We start from the raw sequence: 17,659 nt of genomic DNA, 5'->3' as shown, positions 1-17,659 counted from the left end.
AAGGAAGCAGAGGTGGTAGATGAACGTAGACGGAAAGTGATGGATGAATGGATGGATGAATAGATGGAGGAAGAGAAAGTCATGTTTAAACACTAAGGTGTTGCTTCATATTGGTGCTTGAAATATTAGTCGGTGTCTTGCAGAGAGGAAGGGCGTGTGTGCAGCGTTTACCATAAAATATTTACAGTAATAGACACCTCTGACTTACAGCCTGTCACATGCTATGTTAACCAGCACCTGCTGTGCGTGTTTGTGTTGAAGCAGCTGGTGTGCAGAGTGACTAACAGAGCATTGATTTAGCTTGAGTTTGATCTTTTTCTGTCTTCACATTTTCTGTAGTGTTATTCCTGATGAGTTCCTCATTAGCACACGGTACACTGCCACCAGTTTATTTCTTTGTCCACTGTAAGCTGCAAAGATTATAATGACAGAGTTTGAAAGATGAGGATCTGATACAGTAGCTTTAATAAATACCCTCAAAACACACACTGACACACACACATTTACCACTCTCTGTAGGTGTGTGCCGGGGCCTTATGTCTCTCTCTTTCTCTGGTTGTATTATTTATGGACGTTTAACTTCTGTGGCGTCGGTTTACTTACTGAAGATAAGCAGTGCCTTTCAAATGCAAATTCAGACACAAGCGTTTGCACACACATACGCACATTGGCTGTCTTTGTAACTGCATTAGTTTGTGGATTACAAAGATAAAATGACTCAGACATTTTACGTTTTTAGTTGTGTGTTTGTGTGTGTGTTCTTTAAACACATTTTTCCAGGAAGTCTGGGAACTGCAAAATGTCCTTTGTCCATATAAAAACAGTTTGTCACTTTGTCTTAGATCAGAGGCAAATACTAATGTTTCCTCTCCTGTTGTATTTAAAACCATTTAAACCTGCAACAACTTATTTTTTTCCACAAGGGATATATATTTCATTTGATATGGCAAACTTTTTATCAGACATTTGCCAGTTTTTCCCCAGTTTTTTGGGGGGTGCCTCTACTGATGATGTGCCTGTGGATAAACCCATTGTACACCAATGGAGCAGTGCCAAGCAGCAGTTGGACAAAATTAACAAGTAGCTGGTGAACACAGTGGACCATTTAGCAGCTCAGGAGCCTGTAGCTGTATTCACAAAGTTCCCTAGTACAGAGAGTTACTGCTTGTGACAAATTCTAAGACATTTCTTAACATTATGACGCTTTCTAAGGATTTCCCCTTAAAATTAAGAAGAGGTCAGAGGAAAAAAATAGTGGGCAGACAAGGACATTGGAAAAAAATGCTCTTAACACTGGATGACAGTGAGTAAAGGAAATACTACATATTAGATGGTGCAGGGAGAACGTTTGTGGTTGATCACATTACAGAAGTGCTCACATCTCCCATCCAACACAACAACAATATAATGCCAAAAATAAAGTGATCACAAGACAAAGATATTTGGAAAAATTGAAAGATGCAACAGTGCAGCAGTGATGACTCGGGTCTGTCATAACCTTCCATCAGGAGAGTGATCACACTAACAAACACTTTCACAGTCTCTTATTGTGATGCAGTTCATTTTAATATAGCCCCTGACTCGTGTTTTTAATTAGGAGTTGGTAAAGAGCAAAGCAGAAGAGCAAAGAAAAATTAATACTGGCCTTACCTTTATCAAGTGGTCAGAACGAGGACTCTAAACTGCTCCATGTCTGCTGGATGTGTAAATAGGAAAATGTTTGCTAAGATGTTATTCACAACAGGTTTAGAAAGTGGTAATATCACTATCACTGTTGTATTTTCACCTTGTTCTGCTACCCAAGTGGACAGAAAAATCAGTGACATCAACTTTATGAAGAACTTACTTGACTATTTTTGCTGCACTTCTCTCAAGCAATTTCTCTTTTTTTTCCCCACTTCATTGCTTACTCCTCCTCACAAGGCACACATGAAGCAATGTTTTACCAAGGAGTTAAAAGCAGAATGTGATTGTGACATGATTGATTGTCGTGTGGGCAATGCAACTATTTTACAAGCACAGCAAGTGCAGCTCTGTTTCATTTTTGTAGAAATATGTCACTTAAGTGTTCTTGATTCTTGTAAAAAAAAAAAAAAAAACATACTATATGTACACACACACATATAGATAGATAGATAGATAGATAGATAGATAGATAGATAGATATGACTGGCAACACATATACACACACACATGTATTAATATCACATTTCTTTATGATAATACACTATACACTCGATCTCCACTTTTTAACTGTCACCGTGCAAACAGGGCACACCTGAAAATGAGAGTTTGCTCTGCGTTTGTCCCCAGTGCTGTCTAAATAAAGGTTGAATGAGTGAATATCCTGTAGCTCCGTATTCATTATTTCCAGTGAGAAATGCTTTGTGCCTCATCAGCATATTCCCCAGCTGGTTGCCCTCGGCGTGCCGTTGTCTTCGGGGGTTGTTGCATGGAGGGAGCAGATATAGATGGAGCGCTGCTGAGGCACAGTAAATATTTGGAGCTGCTGTTGCACCATTTGTTTTAAGCAGATAACCACCGACTGCAGGGCAGGGAACAGTGAGAGTAGTGTACTGTAGATAGTGGGGTTATGGTGGGAGCATAGTCTTTTATATTACACATCACATGTGATCCAGTCATTGTGCCACTAGAAACTCCTTAAAGCTGATCAGTCTTTTTAATGTGTTGTTCATTATTTTCCTCAGCACTACTGGGCGGGTGAGTTTTAGCTCATTGTTTAGCTTTCAGGATGCAGCTTTATTGTTTTGGTTCATTCTCACAGCTCTCATAGAGTCACTTTTGGCCACAGCAGGCAATTGTTTTTCAGCAACAAAACTCTAAAAATCCCACTGTACAATACCTGCTCAGCAGCTAACAGCAGACAGACAGAAACTACCAACTATTTCCCTCAGGTGCTGGCGGAGACTAAAAACAGAGCTAAAAAAGGAATATTTGATTCACAGTCATCAGGAAGCCAAAAACATCAATTCAATCAATTTTATTTATAAAGCCCAATATCACAAATCACAATTTTCCTCAGAGGGCTTTATAGCATACAAAATTCCTCTGTCCTTTGGACCCTCACAGCGGATAAGGAAAAACTCCCCAAAAAAACCTTTAACGGGGAAAATTTAAAAAAAAAAATGGTGGAAACCTCAGGAAGAGCAACTGAGGAGGGATCCCTCTTCCAGGACGGACAGACGTGCAGTAGATGTCGTACAGAACAGATCAACAAACATGACTTTAAATGAATGAATGTTGCTCCACAACTGCTGGAAGTGTAAATAAGCAGCTGTTGTTCATCATATCAAGTAATTCCCTCTATAAACAGTGCAATTTTAGCAATCTTATAAGACCATTGCGTGACACACTGTGAGACGTGGATCGAATAAACTTTGGTACGACGTCAAGTTTGATGTATGCAGATTGTACGATGGCCGTTTACTACTGAATCCCAGGTTATGACGTACGTCAATATGCAAAATTATCAGCGTGCACCGCATCAGCGTACGTCATCCATCTGCGCCACCATAGGTAGCTTGCTCACCTGGAAGTTGCAGTTCTTCCGCAATTTCCTTCCATGCAGCGTCTTTTTTTCTCGCGTTTTTTTTTCCTCTTTCTGGGAGTTCCACAGACTTCTTTTTGTTCGTTTTACCTCCATGGCAAGCGATCATTTGTTTGGGTTTAGCGCCGGTGTCGCGGTGACCAATGTGTCATTTCGTGCTGCATTTCTATCGGTTGATTAGTAGACATAGGTCATAGCAGCTGTCACACTGTGAGATAGTCATCCTAAATTTCTGACACTGTCAGAACGACCAAAGATATCGCCACGTTTCTCCCACGATGGCTATCTTTCGTCTGGGACAGCCCAAAATAGCACAGTGTATACCGGCCATAAAAAGTAACTTGTTTCCAAAACAAAAAATCAGTTATTGTAGGTTTAAGTAATTTGAGATCATGAACTCGTTATCAGAGAGAATAAGCCATGAGGCGGGAACAGCATTGGTATTTCTTCATTTATGAAGCTTTGACACAGATGCTTCCACCCTATATTTCATCCCTTAAGTCCCTTAATCAGAGCTGAACTAGAAACAATGTCATTCTCTTACAGCAAACCTTATACATGGAATATTCTGCAAAACACCTTAAACTTAGCCATAATGGTAGCAGAGTGTCCGTTTAAATGCCTTATTTCAGATCTTGTTCTAATTGAGTGTAAATGCTTGAACTATACATCTACACCATAAGAGGTTTATCATCTTGTATTTCTACTTTTAGCGATTATATATTGCTTTTGTTGTTTGTTGTTTTGTATTATTTCATTTTTTTTAATTCGTATGCATGATGGTTCTTTGTTTTCTTTGTTTTTAGTATGTTTGTTCATGCTTTGCATCATTGAAAATGAGGGTCTTCCTCAATTATTTTCTAGAGTCTTAAATAAAGGTTTGAATTAATTAATTAATTGATTAATTTTGTGTATGCCTAGAAATAAAAATAAAATTACGCTTGACATCTGACCCCAATAGAAGTGTATTGCTGCTACGTTAGAGAAAAAAAAAGAACTCAGTATCAGGTAATAACATGAAAACCTACTTGTGATAACAAGGCGTTTTCATGTTCAGTTCCAGTTTATGTTTTTGCAAGATATTTTCATGTTATAACAAGAAACTTTCTTTGTAAAAAAAAAAAAAAAAAAAAAAAAAAGGTAAAATTCCAGAGGATACATGAAAGGAATTTCATCACAAACTCCCATGATAAGTTGGGGAAATATTATAGCATTATATGATCATATTTAACATACTGGATTTGAATTTATATCCATAAATAGTTCAACAAGGCCACATCGGACATGTGCCTACAGGGACTGAAAGAGAAAAAAATCTCCATAAATCATTCAGCCGGCCTCCATATTCTTTTCAGTCAGTCTTTCTATATATTTGTCTATTTCCCTCTACCTTTTCTTGCTTTGTCTCTTCCAGCCTCGCTGTCCTGTTTTCTGTGTGCTTATTTATCTTGGGACATTGTCTAACTCTTTCCCTTTATCCTCCACTTAAACTTCCGTTTCAATGACTGTAATAAGCCACATCTGCTGCTGCAGTTTCCCTCCTTCACTGATGATGTTTCCCTCCTTCCTCATTCTTTTGCTGTTATTTCTTATTCCGTCTGTCTCGACATAAAGAGTCAAAAGGACAAATAGTGAAAGAGAGAGAACAGAGAGAGGATTATGGTATACAGACCATGACTGTGAAAAATAGATGTGTGCAGAGAAAGAAGTATGAAAAAAAGAAATCCCATCTTTCTCTCCGTCTAGCGCTCTCTCTCTCTGGTTCGACAGAGATAGTGGGGATAAAAGCTGGATTCCTGGATCAGGGTTCACCCTAATATTGTCATCCTGGGGAGCTTAGAGGCAGAGCAGCCGTATCGCAGTCTCAGTGATCATGGACGGTGGCTTTTAGCCAAACCTTAGACATAGACATGTATGATCTATCCCACACAGGGGAGGAAAATGGAGCGTGTCGGGCCTCATAGGAGCTGAAAGGCTGATAAAACTCAACATTTACAGCACATCGCCAAAGACTCAGGCATTGTAAGCTCGCTGTGAAGGCCATGGAGCACTGAGGAAACTGAAGTGGCATGTTAAGAGATTTCATAGTTCATAGCTCGATACTATGAAACTTGAAACTCAAGAAAGTCACTGTTTGTTTTTATTTTTGTTAGATTTTAAGAAAAAGTTCTATTTATTTACAATATTATTATTATTATTATTATATCATTATATATTACAGTATTTATTTTTCATTTATCATTTATTCTTTTTCCGTGGCATGTTGAAAAGATTTCTCTCCCAGACAAGTTATAGCAAGGGCTGAAATCTTATATTATGCACTTTGTAAATTCATTTTTCCAACCATCCTGCATTTTTTTCTCTCTTTTCTATTCAGAGAGAAGAATGTAGATAATTTATAAAATAAAACAAGAGGTGAGGAAATGAAATTGACAATAAAATCTTAATTGCTTTGTTGAAGTTTTATCACATATAAGTTTCTCATTCAGATGCTTCAACAAATCTGCTTATTTTTTAAGATGTAAATACAACAGGTCAGCTTATTTTGACCCAAACCATGATCTTTTTTTAACCTAACCAAGTAGTTTTGTTGTCTAAACCTAAGGAAGTTAACCTTAAATGAAGTGAATCTGCGCAGGTTTAAGTTTATTTTGAAAAAGGACTGTATGCATGCTATGAGCAGAAAAGGTACATTTCCTGTGAACACAGACATTTATTTTGAAAAGACAGTATGTACTGAGTTGACACTTACAGGCTATCTCTTAGGGTCTATAGCCCCATTTCCACCAAAACTTTTGGTTTGTACCTTTGGAACCAAATGTAACCCCAACAGTACCTAGACCCTAGGTCTGTTCAGCGTTCTTACCGCAGACAGTACTTTTAAATGTAGGTGGTATTGTTGTCTCTCACTGCTCCATCCAGCTTTCATTGTATTTCCTCTTCACCAGTAATGCAGAGGAACGTCTGCACCCCTTTTTAGAACTTAACAGAACATGCTGGTTTGTGAGTCTCTCTCAAAGGGATATTTATAAAATTTTGAGACTTCTCAGGCATCAGCAGGGGTGTAGTACTGCCGGAGCTCTTCACCACACCTTTTTTTTTTTTTTTTCCGCCAGTATTAGAATATATGTAGCTCTCAAAATTATAATATATTTTTATTCAGTCATATTGAAATATAAGGTGTGTTGATGGACTCGACTGCACCAACTGCATTGACAAACATGATTAAACGTTCCACCTTAAAAGATGCCGTAAGTCTGATTGACCTGAAATTTGACTCAAGAGAGCAGCTCTCTGAGTGCAAGCCTCAGAAATTTTCTGCCCTTTTGGAGTTTTTACACATTTTTAACATTTCCTACTAAACTGTATGTCTGATTTCTACCAAATTTTGTGGGTCATTATTGGACAAACCTTACCCAAACCTTTCAAACGCTTGTCGATATTGCATTTTGATGATATTGACCAATGACCTTTTGGTGATATGGACCATGACCAGCTCTTAAATAGATCTAACTCCATAACCGCTGAGCTAGTGTTCACAAAACTTGCAGGAATTGTCTACATACAACTAGCAAGATATCCTGAAAGTGTCAAAGTCAAATCAACCACTAGGGGTTTCCACAAATTAAGATTAAAAAAAAAAGTCATGGCATAACACAAATCAGACTAAGAATCAGACATTGTTTGTCCACTCATCACAAAACTTGCAGGATTTGTTTTATTCTAACGTTAAACCACGTCTGTAAAATAATTTTGAAATCGGTCAATGGGAGGTGCCACCAGTTCCGAGCAAATGCAATGGTCATTCCCATAATTTGACCATAAATCAGTGACAGTTGGTTCAAACATCACCAGACTCTGTGGATTTTTAAGTAAGCCCTGAAAGCATTGCCCCAACATGTTTCAGCAACTGACCAGCAGGAAACAACAGTGTTTCCAAAGAAGAGCGTGGCCCGGTAGAGATTTGCACATTAATGAATGAGCATCTGTTCGATGGTCCTGTAAATGAAAAAACCTGTTGGTAATCTTTTTTTTTTTTTTTTTTTTTTAAACACATTTTTGGGGGCATTTTGCCTTTAATGAATAGGACAGTCAAGCGTGAAAGGGGGAGAGAGAGAGGGAGAGAGACATGCAGCAAAGGGCCACAGGCTGGAGTTGAACCCGGGCCGCTGCAGCGACAGCCTTGTACATGGGGCGTCTGCTCTATCCACTAAGCCACCGACGCCCCACTGTCGGTAATGCAGGCGTTGTAAACTGTCAAAGGTCTTGATCCTACCCAGCTTTCAAGTTTTAAAGGTCCATGCTGGCTTGAACCCTGGAACCGCTGCTTGCTGCTATATTACAAGTTACGAGTGAGAATGTGTTGATCTATCAGTTTACATTAAATGTACAGTGTGTCTGCATTAATATTTTATTTCTATAAAACAACTTATTATAGCGTTTTAAAAGAAAGCACATTAATTTGTATCAAAGTATGTGCATTAAAGAGGCACAAGCCCTTATATAGGAAAACAGTAATGGAGAAAGGTGATGAAGGCAGCTGCTCCAGTTGTCTTTCAGTTCTACACATAACTATACTGTGTTTGGAGTGTCAGAAAAGTTATGTGGCCCCCTCTTTCTTGGCTTTAATAAGCTTTTTTTGTCTCATTATACCGGACTGTTGGATACCTGCCTGGGATGACACCTATTATGATAATTATAACTATGAAACGATGGAAGTATAGGGTGTCAGCGCCAACAAAAACCCAAAGGCATTTGAAATGACACATCTGTGTATCAGAGGTTGAGGGAAAGTGCTTCACATGAATGGGATGTTAGTCTGAGTTTCAGCAGTAGGCGGATGACTCCATGCATGTAGGTAGTATCTAATCATCCGGGGCAGCTTTACTACCACATCTACCCACTGTTTAGAACCAAGTGTCAGCAAATCTCTAAATCATCTTTTCTATACTGCATTACCAAGGCTAACAGAGCAGCACCCATGAACTGTAACTGAGTGCAAATCAGTTTAAAACCGCAGCTTCTCTTTTGTTTAAGCAATTCCAACTTGCAGCCACTGCTCCTGTGCTTACTTCTGCGTTTGTCCATTTGCCTCCTTATGAGAACTAAATGTCCTCGCAAGGATATAAAAGATAAAGGAAATCCTCCAAACTGTGGCCATTTTGTTGGTACAGTATCCCATTAATCTGATGGTTTATGGGTGTTCAGATCAAGATTAGATTGAAGATTAGACTGGAATTAAAATAAGAGATAAAGGACATAAATCACAAATAGTCCATGTTAGGTTTGGCTTTGTTTTCATCTGCATCCATGTATGCACATTTGTAGTTCTTGTATCTCAACATGTCTGCATCTGTGTGTGTGTGTGTGTGTGTGAGTCCTGCCCCGCTGCCCCACCACTGTTGGCGAACTAATCATTCTTCCTGCCTCAGTCTTTGTGATTGCCAGCCCATCCCTGCACTGCAGCTAAATTGAATCAATTAAAATCTTTCTTGTAGATGGCTGCCGTTGCTTCCACACGATTAGGCTTTGATCAAGAAACACACAAATAAATAAATAAGCCGGTGGAAAGGGAATAGAAAAGGAATGAACTCAATTAAGCAGTCAGCCGAGGGACGTGCCTGTCTGCGAGTGTCAGTGAGACTGCGTGGATGCTGATGTTCTGTATTTGTTTGTGAGGGGTCGACACAAACTTGAAGGAATGCGTGTTTGCATGTGTGTATGTGTAAAGCACATGTGTGGGAGAGAGAGTGTGATTATGTGATTATGTGCAGCGGGATGCTACTTGTGAACTGATGACATCATGATAGAATGCATTTGCGTCTACATTTGTATGTGTGTGTTCTTCATATAGACTTGGCATAATTTTTTACACATTATCAAATAAATCTGTTACCTTCCGTTAAAAATATTGCAGCAGTTATACATTGCATTCAGTGCCATCATGACATCACCCATTGGTTTGTGAACAATTATTCACCATCCCTGTTATATGGTGACTGCTCTCGTCCTCTGCTTGGAGGGTAAGGAGCTCCCGGACCTCATTGTTTTCCCAATTTGCAGACATTTTTGGCCTCTGCTCTTCTTTGAGTTAGCCAGTAACTGCTAACAGCTACTTTTTAAATCTCCCGCAGTGGGTTGCACACATATTACTTCATTAAAATGTCACACATTTTAATGAAGTTGTAACTGTTCCGTTGAGAATTTAATTTCTTGCCATCTAGTGGCTGTTTCTGAAGTTCGGAATAACTGGGGAATAAAGCGGCTTTCACACAGAGCGAGATTTCCACCGCGCCCACCGCGGGGTAGGGCGCAGAGCAAGCGGAGAGCAAGGCGTGCAAGCGCACATCGCGCACATATTTGGCGCAAGTTGCTAAGGGACTGAAAAGTATTCCGGTTTCAGTCTGGCACCCTTTTCCGGTCTGACGCCCCGCACACTCCACCACATTCTCTGCTATTGGACACGCTGAGGTGTCGTCACAGCGCGTTGCGGTCAAATTAAAAAATGTTCAATTCAAGCGCAGGCTGGCGGCACGCAGACGCTGTGGCAGGCGCCCTCTTGCGCACCGCTCAGCTCGGCGGCAGAGCATAGTGCTGTTGCGCCGCGGTAGCACATACACAATGAATGGGTTCGTCGGCGGAGGTCTGCGCTTTGCGCGCTCTGTGTGAAACGGGCTTAACAGTTTACCCTTGCTGCCCATCATCCTGTCCTGCCAGCTGTCCCTTTTATACAGACATTGTTTCGGCACTGTTACTACCTCCAATGCTGGCTTAAAGGTGAAACAGCTCTGTCTCCCATTCTGTGATTGCACCTATCATACAGAACAGTGAAGTGGCATTACAGCTTAAAATTGTGGTGACAATGGTGACACCTCGCAAACAGCTTGTCTCTCAAAGTGGCTACTCTCTTGACTTAACTCGAACTGTAAGCCTTGATAAAATGTAAAAGGTTGAGTTATATAGAAATCCATTCCCCATACCAACTTAGTCAGTGACTTCCGGTGTCCGACACCAACAAAATGAGCCATCCTTTCACGTTCAGCTGGTGTTATTCTGTAACGGCCGCTGGCGGCCACTGACACAGTGTCACAGTGTCCCAGAACGTCAACAACCAATGCACCCCAGATACCCTGCACATCATATCTTGAGGTGGAAAGTCAATGACCAAACGCTGATATGTGACAAGGTCGGAGTGAGAATGTATTGCCTGTACAGTTGTCATGAATGTTGAAATTAGCTATAGAGACCCAAAACATTTTTTGCACTAGGCTGTACACATTTATTTCTTTAATGTTTGGCAATGTAACGTGGGAGTCTGTGGGACTTACTTCTTAAACCAGCCTCAAGTGGCCGTTAGAGGAACTGCAGTTTTTTTGCACTTACATTTTGGCTTCATTTTTCAGCCCTGGAGGTTGCAGCTCAATAAATGCATCCCAAAACAGCCATGTTAAACTATATCTTTGTGTAGCATGTGATAAAAGTGCATATGATTTTGTGATTTTAATGAGAAATCTGTGAAGAATGGGTTGAGCATACACTCATGATGGCTTGCCGTACTTCGCACATTTAGTAAAAGAGCAGTGATGACGCCATTCCTTTCTGCAGGCTACTACAGGAGCATCTGTTTTACTGCAGGTGTCTCTATACTACACATGTGGCCTGAATGCATCCCTGCAGAAATGCAGAAAGACACTGGCTTATGAGCACTCCATTTAGCCACAGAATGGGACAGTTGTGGGAATAAGAACATGAAAGAGGACAGGGGAGGAAATGTGTGAGCGTGGGAGGTGGAGGGATGGTGGGGGGGGGTTCATGGGTGGGGCTGGTTGGTGGGTGGATGTAAGAGACTCCCTGGACGCCTGCAGCAGGTAATGGAGCTTTTAGCATGGAAATCAGAGAGAGAGGGAGGTGGTGATGGTGGCAGTCGTGGCGGGGGGGGGGGGGCAGCGGCGTTGGACATGAAATTGCTCTGAAAGACCAGAGCTCCCCTGTGGGTATGCTTGAGGTGCCTAGTCTCATTAGAACATTCATATCTTGGTAGTACTGGATCTTTATACTGCCACATTGACCAGGAGTACCTGAGAGGTTGAATTAGACAGGAGAAAACCAGATGGGGAGCCAGGGCTGGAGTTAGACTGATGCTGTGATAAAGGGGAAGTGATTTTATTGTGAAGCAGGTTGGTTTCCTCTGGTAATATGGGGTATAATGACTATGATAGTAATGCTTAATAATTATATCAGCCCTCATAGAAGACCATAGATTTAAAACAAGTAATATTTGTATTTTGATTACTTGTTGCATTACTACATTACAGTTTATCCATGTTTATTACCAACTTGGCTCTTATTGTTGTGGTTTGGGCCATTGGTCTGACAGGTGATTGGTGATATTGTACTCCCCAAGTTGATTCCTCAGAGCTGGGAACTTGGCCACATGAAGAAGAATCATGTTGGGGAGAGAAACACAAACAGATTAGGGTTTCAACAAATCCCCCATGATTAGGCGGGCTTCTTTGAAAAATAACACTTAAGGCACATGGGTAAAATTATTACCCAGTCTATTCTTTATGAACATCTGTCCAGCTCTGACCCTTATTGACTGTAGTTCTGTGGGCACAGCTTTGCGTTATTATATTAGCATTTTTCATTAGTTATTTCCTCTTTTTTTATTTTTTATTTTTATTGATTTTAGTTTCACTTAGTTTCCAGATTGGGTTTGCTCATTTCAGTTTAGATTTTATTGTCTAAAACGGTTTGGTTTTAGTAGAGTTTTTATTTGTTTCACTTTTTTTTCCATTATCATAAGTATTATATGGGGGTATCGGGGGCAAGATTTATTACGTTAAGAAAAGGTTTTACAATGCAAACACAAAAGTTTGTGAAGGCAATTGATTAACAGTCAACTATAGACATTTCCTGTATATTATTGCAGTTTTGTGAGTACACAGTATCATTTCATTTCATTTTCTCTTTTTTTTCTTAAAGTCTTGTTTTTATATTTATTTCAGTTAAGGTAACACTTTGTAATAACAACCATTAAAAAATGGTGAATTTACAGTTAATTTAATATCAGTTAATAGATGTTTTACTGTATGCAATGAAATTCTAATTAATAATAGTTACTTACTGTTAGTAATGCTATAATTTATGTTACTGTTAACAATTATAAATATAGATTAAGAGATATAGAGTTTAATTAATCTCAATTAACAATTTATTCATGATGGTTATTACAAAGTGTTAGCCTTCATTTGCCTGAAATACTCTGTACAATTCTTTAGAAAGGCCTTAATTTTATTGTAGTCACTCCCCTGATAGGCCCATCGCTGATTGTGTTGTACTTTTGGTGACTTGTTAAGACATCAGTTATTTTACATTTCCGCCTTTATCAAGACATGAGTCCTCAAGTCAAAACTGAGTTCCATTTGTACAGTATGCATAATGGTTTATGTAGGTTGATAAAATAAATCATGATGCATCATATCTTATAAGCATAGGCATTGTAATTATGCATGGAGATACTTAGATTGGGAGTTAGGAAAATAAAGACTGAAACTGATCTTTTGAAGAATCTTTATTTTTATTTTTTTTTACGCAAATATGGTTTTGGCTCTGAAAATAGATATGAAAAAACCTTACATCATCTGATTTGTCAGGGCCAACTGAGAGGATTATAGAAGTTATTAATTTCCTACAGTACATTCCTACAGTTCTTTATTTCTTTGCCTTGAGAAAACAAATCTGTTTGACTCTGAACAAACAAAGAGCTATTTTCATGACTCATGACTTTATCTCATCACCATCCTACTGTAAGTTCTATTTGAGGCTGGATCATAGATTTAGATATGTCTCCCTCCAAAATGAGTCTGTCTGTGTTATATTTAGCGTATCCACACTTTAAGTGGCTCTACGGGGCAATAACTCTTGTTTTATTGCAGCAAATTATCAAACAGCCAGGCTTGTTGGTTTTCCTTGTACAAGAGGAGAAATATGCCTTGTTATCTACTGGCTGTTATGCTCGGGTGGTCCAAAAGTAGATTTTTGTTTATTTTATTTTAATCATGGAGATCAAAAAGAAAATAAGTGGGAAAAACATGGTTGTGTCCCTGGTGGTCTATTTTTTTTCTTTTATGAGGGATAATTCACTGCAAACCTATTAACGTAAAATATTCTCCATATGAGAAAAATATAAGTTCTTCAAATGACTTTCCGCTCTCTATCTATCCAAGCTGGCATTGTGATGACTGCATATATTACACTGTAAAAAGAAAGTATTGTTTTTTTTACTCAATAAATGTTAGTGTCCTGGCTGCCTTCAAATTTTTGTTGTCTGAATTTAAGGGGACAAGTTCAATCATTACAAAATTGCCTCAATTTGTCTTCTCAAATTCAGTCAACTAAAATGTGAAGGCAGAGAGGACACTAACGTTTAGTGAGTAAAAACAAATGCTTTCTCTTTGCAATCTAACTCCCCTTATTTTTCCTGTTCTCCTGTCACTCATCAGCTCTTTTTTTCACAAAGGCTAATTTGTAATACCTTGTTGTTTATTGTTGTTCGTTTGGTTTAAGGAGTGTGCTTTTAATGGCAGTTCTTTTGTACTTGCATATTTTATCTAGAGCTGTGACGAACAATCTATTAGTTGTCAACTATTGAATTAATCACAAACGAATTTGAAAATCAATTAGCTTATGTTTTTGTTTTGTTTTTTCAGAAAAAAAATTCTCTCAATCAAGCTTCTTTAACCACTTTTTGACATTTTTACACCAAATAACTAATTGATTAATCAAGGAAATAATCAACAGATTAATAAACAATGAAAATAATCATGAGTGGCAGTATTATACTTTGTAATTGTATTTTTCTATGTCAATTTGTAAAGGACTTGTTACAGAACAAAGAGATGTATTTCTTATTTCTCAAAATTCTCAAAAAAAAGATATTCTCAAATTTCCCTGCAAATATTTGTTTATTTGAGAAGTTTTTGTTTACACCATTACAACCTATCTTGCTTTCAGTTATGAAAAACCAATCCTATTAGGAAACCAAATACCAATTTTTTTTAATTTTTTTTTTAAGAGGGACTATGTCTTTTATTAAAAGTCATTTTTTATACATGCATATCAATTGTTGGTGGGTGAAGGAAAAATTCTTGCTCCTGAACACTTCTGCTTAAGTCTCTACTAATAATGAAAAAGAAGGATAACACAAAAAATTCCTCTGTTCTTTGTCCTCTCATGCAGGGTTCCTGAGTACAGGTGACCAGGCAGCCAAGGGGAATTATGGCTTGCTGGACCAGATCCAGGCTTTGCGTTGGACCAGTGAGAACATTGCAGCCTTTGGCGGCGACCCGTTACGTATCACTGTGTTCGGCTCAGGGGCCGGAGCTTCCTGTGTCAACCTGCTCACGCTGTCTCACTACTCGGAGGGCAACCGCTGGAGCAACTCCACCAAAGGTAAAATTCACAAGTCACTGGGGAATTGACGTGGGATCTTCATGTATATTTAAGTATGCATGCAGTATGTGCACCTCAGTAGTGTGTGACCATGTGAGATCTTGGTGCAGAGGAAACTCAACACAGTTTAGTTCAGCAGATTCTTTTGTTCTCATGGAAGAGCTGCCTTTCCTGCATTTCATTAACTACAACACTCAACTGTGATAATGACAGGTTACTTGAGTTCAAATAGTGTTGTTTCCACCTGGCCAAACAATCTACTTCTCAAGAGAAAACACGCCAGAGATTAAATTAAATGCTTCAAGCATGCCTGGCATGATTGCACCATGACTAACCTGAAGAACTTTGGATTGGTTATAATCTTGTTTTAAAGGCAGGCGGACACAAGCTATATATACATTATAAACACAAACCCTGGTGTAGACGTAAAGCACTGCCCTTTAGGGGACTTTGCCCAGTTGGATATTGTGTTTCCACCCAGAAATAGCAGTATATACACTGAGATGTTAGACATACTGCAAGAAAGAATGAGGCTTAGTGAAGGTTTTTCTTAGTGTAAGCAGTACATTTCATTCTAACGTGTTTGTCTGACAATATAGTGGGATACGTTCCAATGCACTGGGAGAAATAAATATAGTGCCATCTAAATTTTGTTCTATAAATTTTTCACTTAAATATCTGATAAAGAATAAATACCAATAAAAAATAAAAAATCTAAGCTACCTATTATTGGTACTACATAATGAGAACAATCACAGTATTCAGTAAGGAATGATACAGATACAGATTTAGATTTTTGTTTAATGGAACACATGGAATACATTTTAAGCTCCTGCAGATTTCACTGTGTTAGTCCTTCTCTCAGAGCTTTCTGACCTTCCTACGCTTTCTGTGGCTCACTGGTTCACAGTAAAGTTTAAAAAAAATGGGACAGTAAAAGCTGTACTTTTTAGCTCCATACGACATTCAGAGCATATCTGTGATTTAGAGTCTGATTGACTGCATGCGGCTCTCAACAGAAAGCTAGCAGCTAACAGTGCAGTGTAACAGTGCTAACAACTGCAAGAGTGTTGCTAGATCTAACGTTGTCAACCTGGGGGGAACCAGGGCATTAGGATGTCACGATGAGGCTGTCATGATATCTGCCGTAATTGCCATATGAGCACAATGCAGTGCAATGGCGATTTTCTAGTTAGTGGGATACTACATGCACATGCAGCAAGACCATCTACTGGAGATCTGGAGATCAACACACACAGGGGTAGTGTTACTTCATTCTCGCCTCAGGAGGCCATTACTCCATGATATCTTTACATGGCAAATAGTGGTTTGCTGATATATTAATCCCATCAGTAATTTCCAAAACAGCAGGGCACTGTTTTTTTGGCAAACATACAGGGGAAGTTGTGCATTTTTTAGGAAGTATATGTATGGAGCTGATTTCAACATTTTTGGTGTTCCAGTGAGAAGAGTCTTAAGCACCTTTCCCACGGCATAAAAACACGCTAATACCCACTAACACCTGGCTTTGTAATGTAATGGGAAGGTCACAATTGGCATTCACACCTGGTCAAATCACTCTGCAGTTCAAAGTTGTTGTTTATCAGCTCCAGTTCCAATCGGCATTAATTGGAACACAACGTCCAGGTGAACATGGTACCACCACAAAACACCATGCATTTTTTCCTGCCACCATGCTGCTTTCTGCTGTTTGCTAATCTGTTATCCATGACGTCGGACATGAGACACCAAAAAAACACCACACACACACACACACACACACACACACAAAGAAAGGCATACTCATCTGCTGCAGAGCCATGTACACAGCTCTGGTCTACTGGCAATGGGAAAGGAGTCTAATGCCTTTTTAGCAGGTTTTCCCATGTTTTAAAAACCCACATACACTTGCTAATTTTGGTGGAAAAGTGGTATTGTGGACCGATATGACCTGCAAGGTTACGGTCTTATGACTGACAGGGGTAGTTTAACTAGCAGTATCACTAACAGTCTAACTGGCTGACTATACTACTAACCGTATAACCTATTACTGCAGTGTTATCTTGTAGACTGTACCAGCTGAGGGTTTGACAGAGTTTTCCTACTGACTTTGTTTAAAATAAATATGAATACAATGAACACATTTCAGTCTAAACTGCTAATTAATAAATTAGATTTGTTGTGTTTTTGACTTTTATTATCTGATATATCTCTGAACAGACTTTCTGGACTGAGCTGATAGAGGTCTTTTTTGGACAACAGACACATATTATAGCATTTGCAGGAAAACAATGTGATCATAAAACAGACATGTTAACTGTGGTTTTAAAAACCTGATAAACTGGAAGTTGTTGGCATGAATATTCATAAAGGGTTCTATCAGGGACACTGACTCAATAAAAAATAATGTTTTGTTTGTTTTTCTCACAATTATTTTTTGACATTTGAAAATGTTTACATAGATTTCAACTTCGGCTGTCAGGCACTGCTTTGTCAAAAGTAAATATCAAAATGAAGCACGTTGATGAGGTTGTTAGGTCTTTACCTTTTCTGTAGAGAAGAGTGTACATTTTTTTCAATGACAAATGTGTCATGAGCCTCCTCACTGATCATCGTCTTACACTACAACTGCACAAG

The 17,659-nt window shown here is 38.9% G+C and overlaps 1 protein-coding gene across 1 annotated transcript in view; it reads left to right on the top strand.

Moving 5' to 3' along the window:
* nlgn1 (neuroligin 1) overlaps nt 1-17,659 on the top strand; it is a 515,333-nt gene that overhangs the window by 483,800 nt on the left and 13,874 nt on the right. The window contains exon 6 of the mRNA XM_050054180.1: nt 14,810-14,995. Within this exon, the coding sequence (XP_049910137.1) occupies nt 14,810-14,995 (186 nt within the window). The remainder of the gene's footprint in view (nt 1-14,809; nt 14,996-17,659) is intronic.

Source organism: Epinephelus moara, chromosome 10 (genome assembly GCF_006386435.1).
Source record: "Epinephelus moara isolate mb chromosome 10, YSFRI_EMoa_1.0, whole genome shotgun sequence".
Classification (NCBI taxonomy): Eukaryota; Metazoa; Chordata; class Actinopteri; order Perciformes; family Serranidae; genus Epinephelus; species Epinephelus moara.
This window is presented reverse-complemented; position numbering and strand designations above follow the sequence as displayed.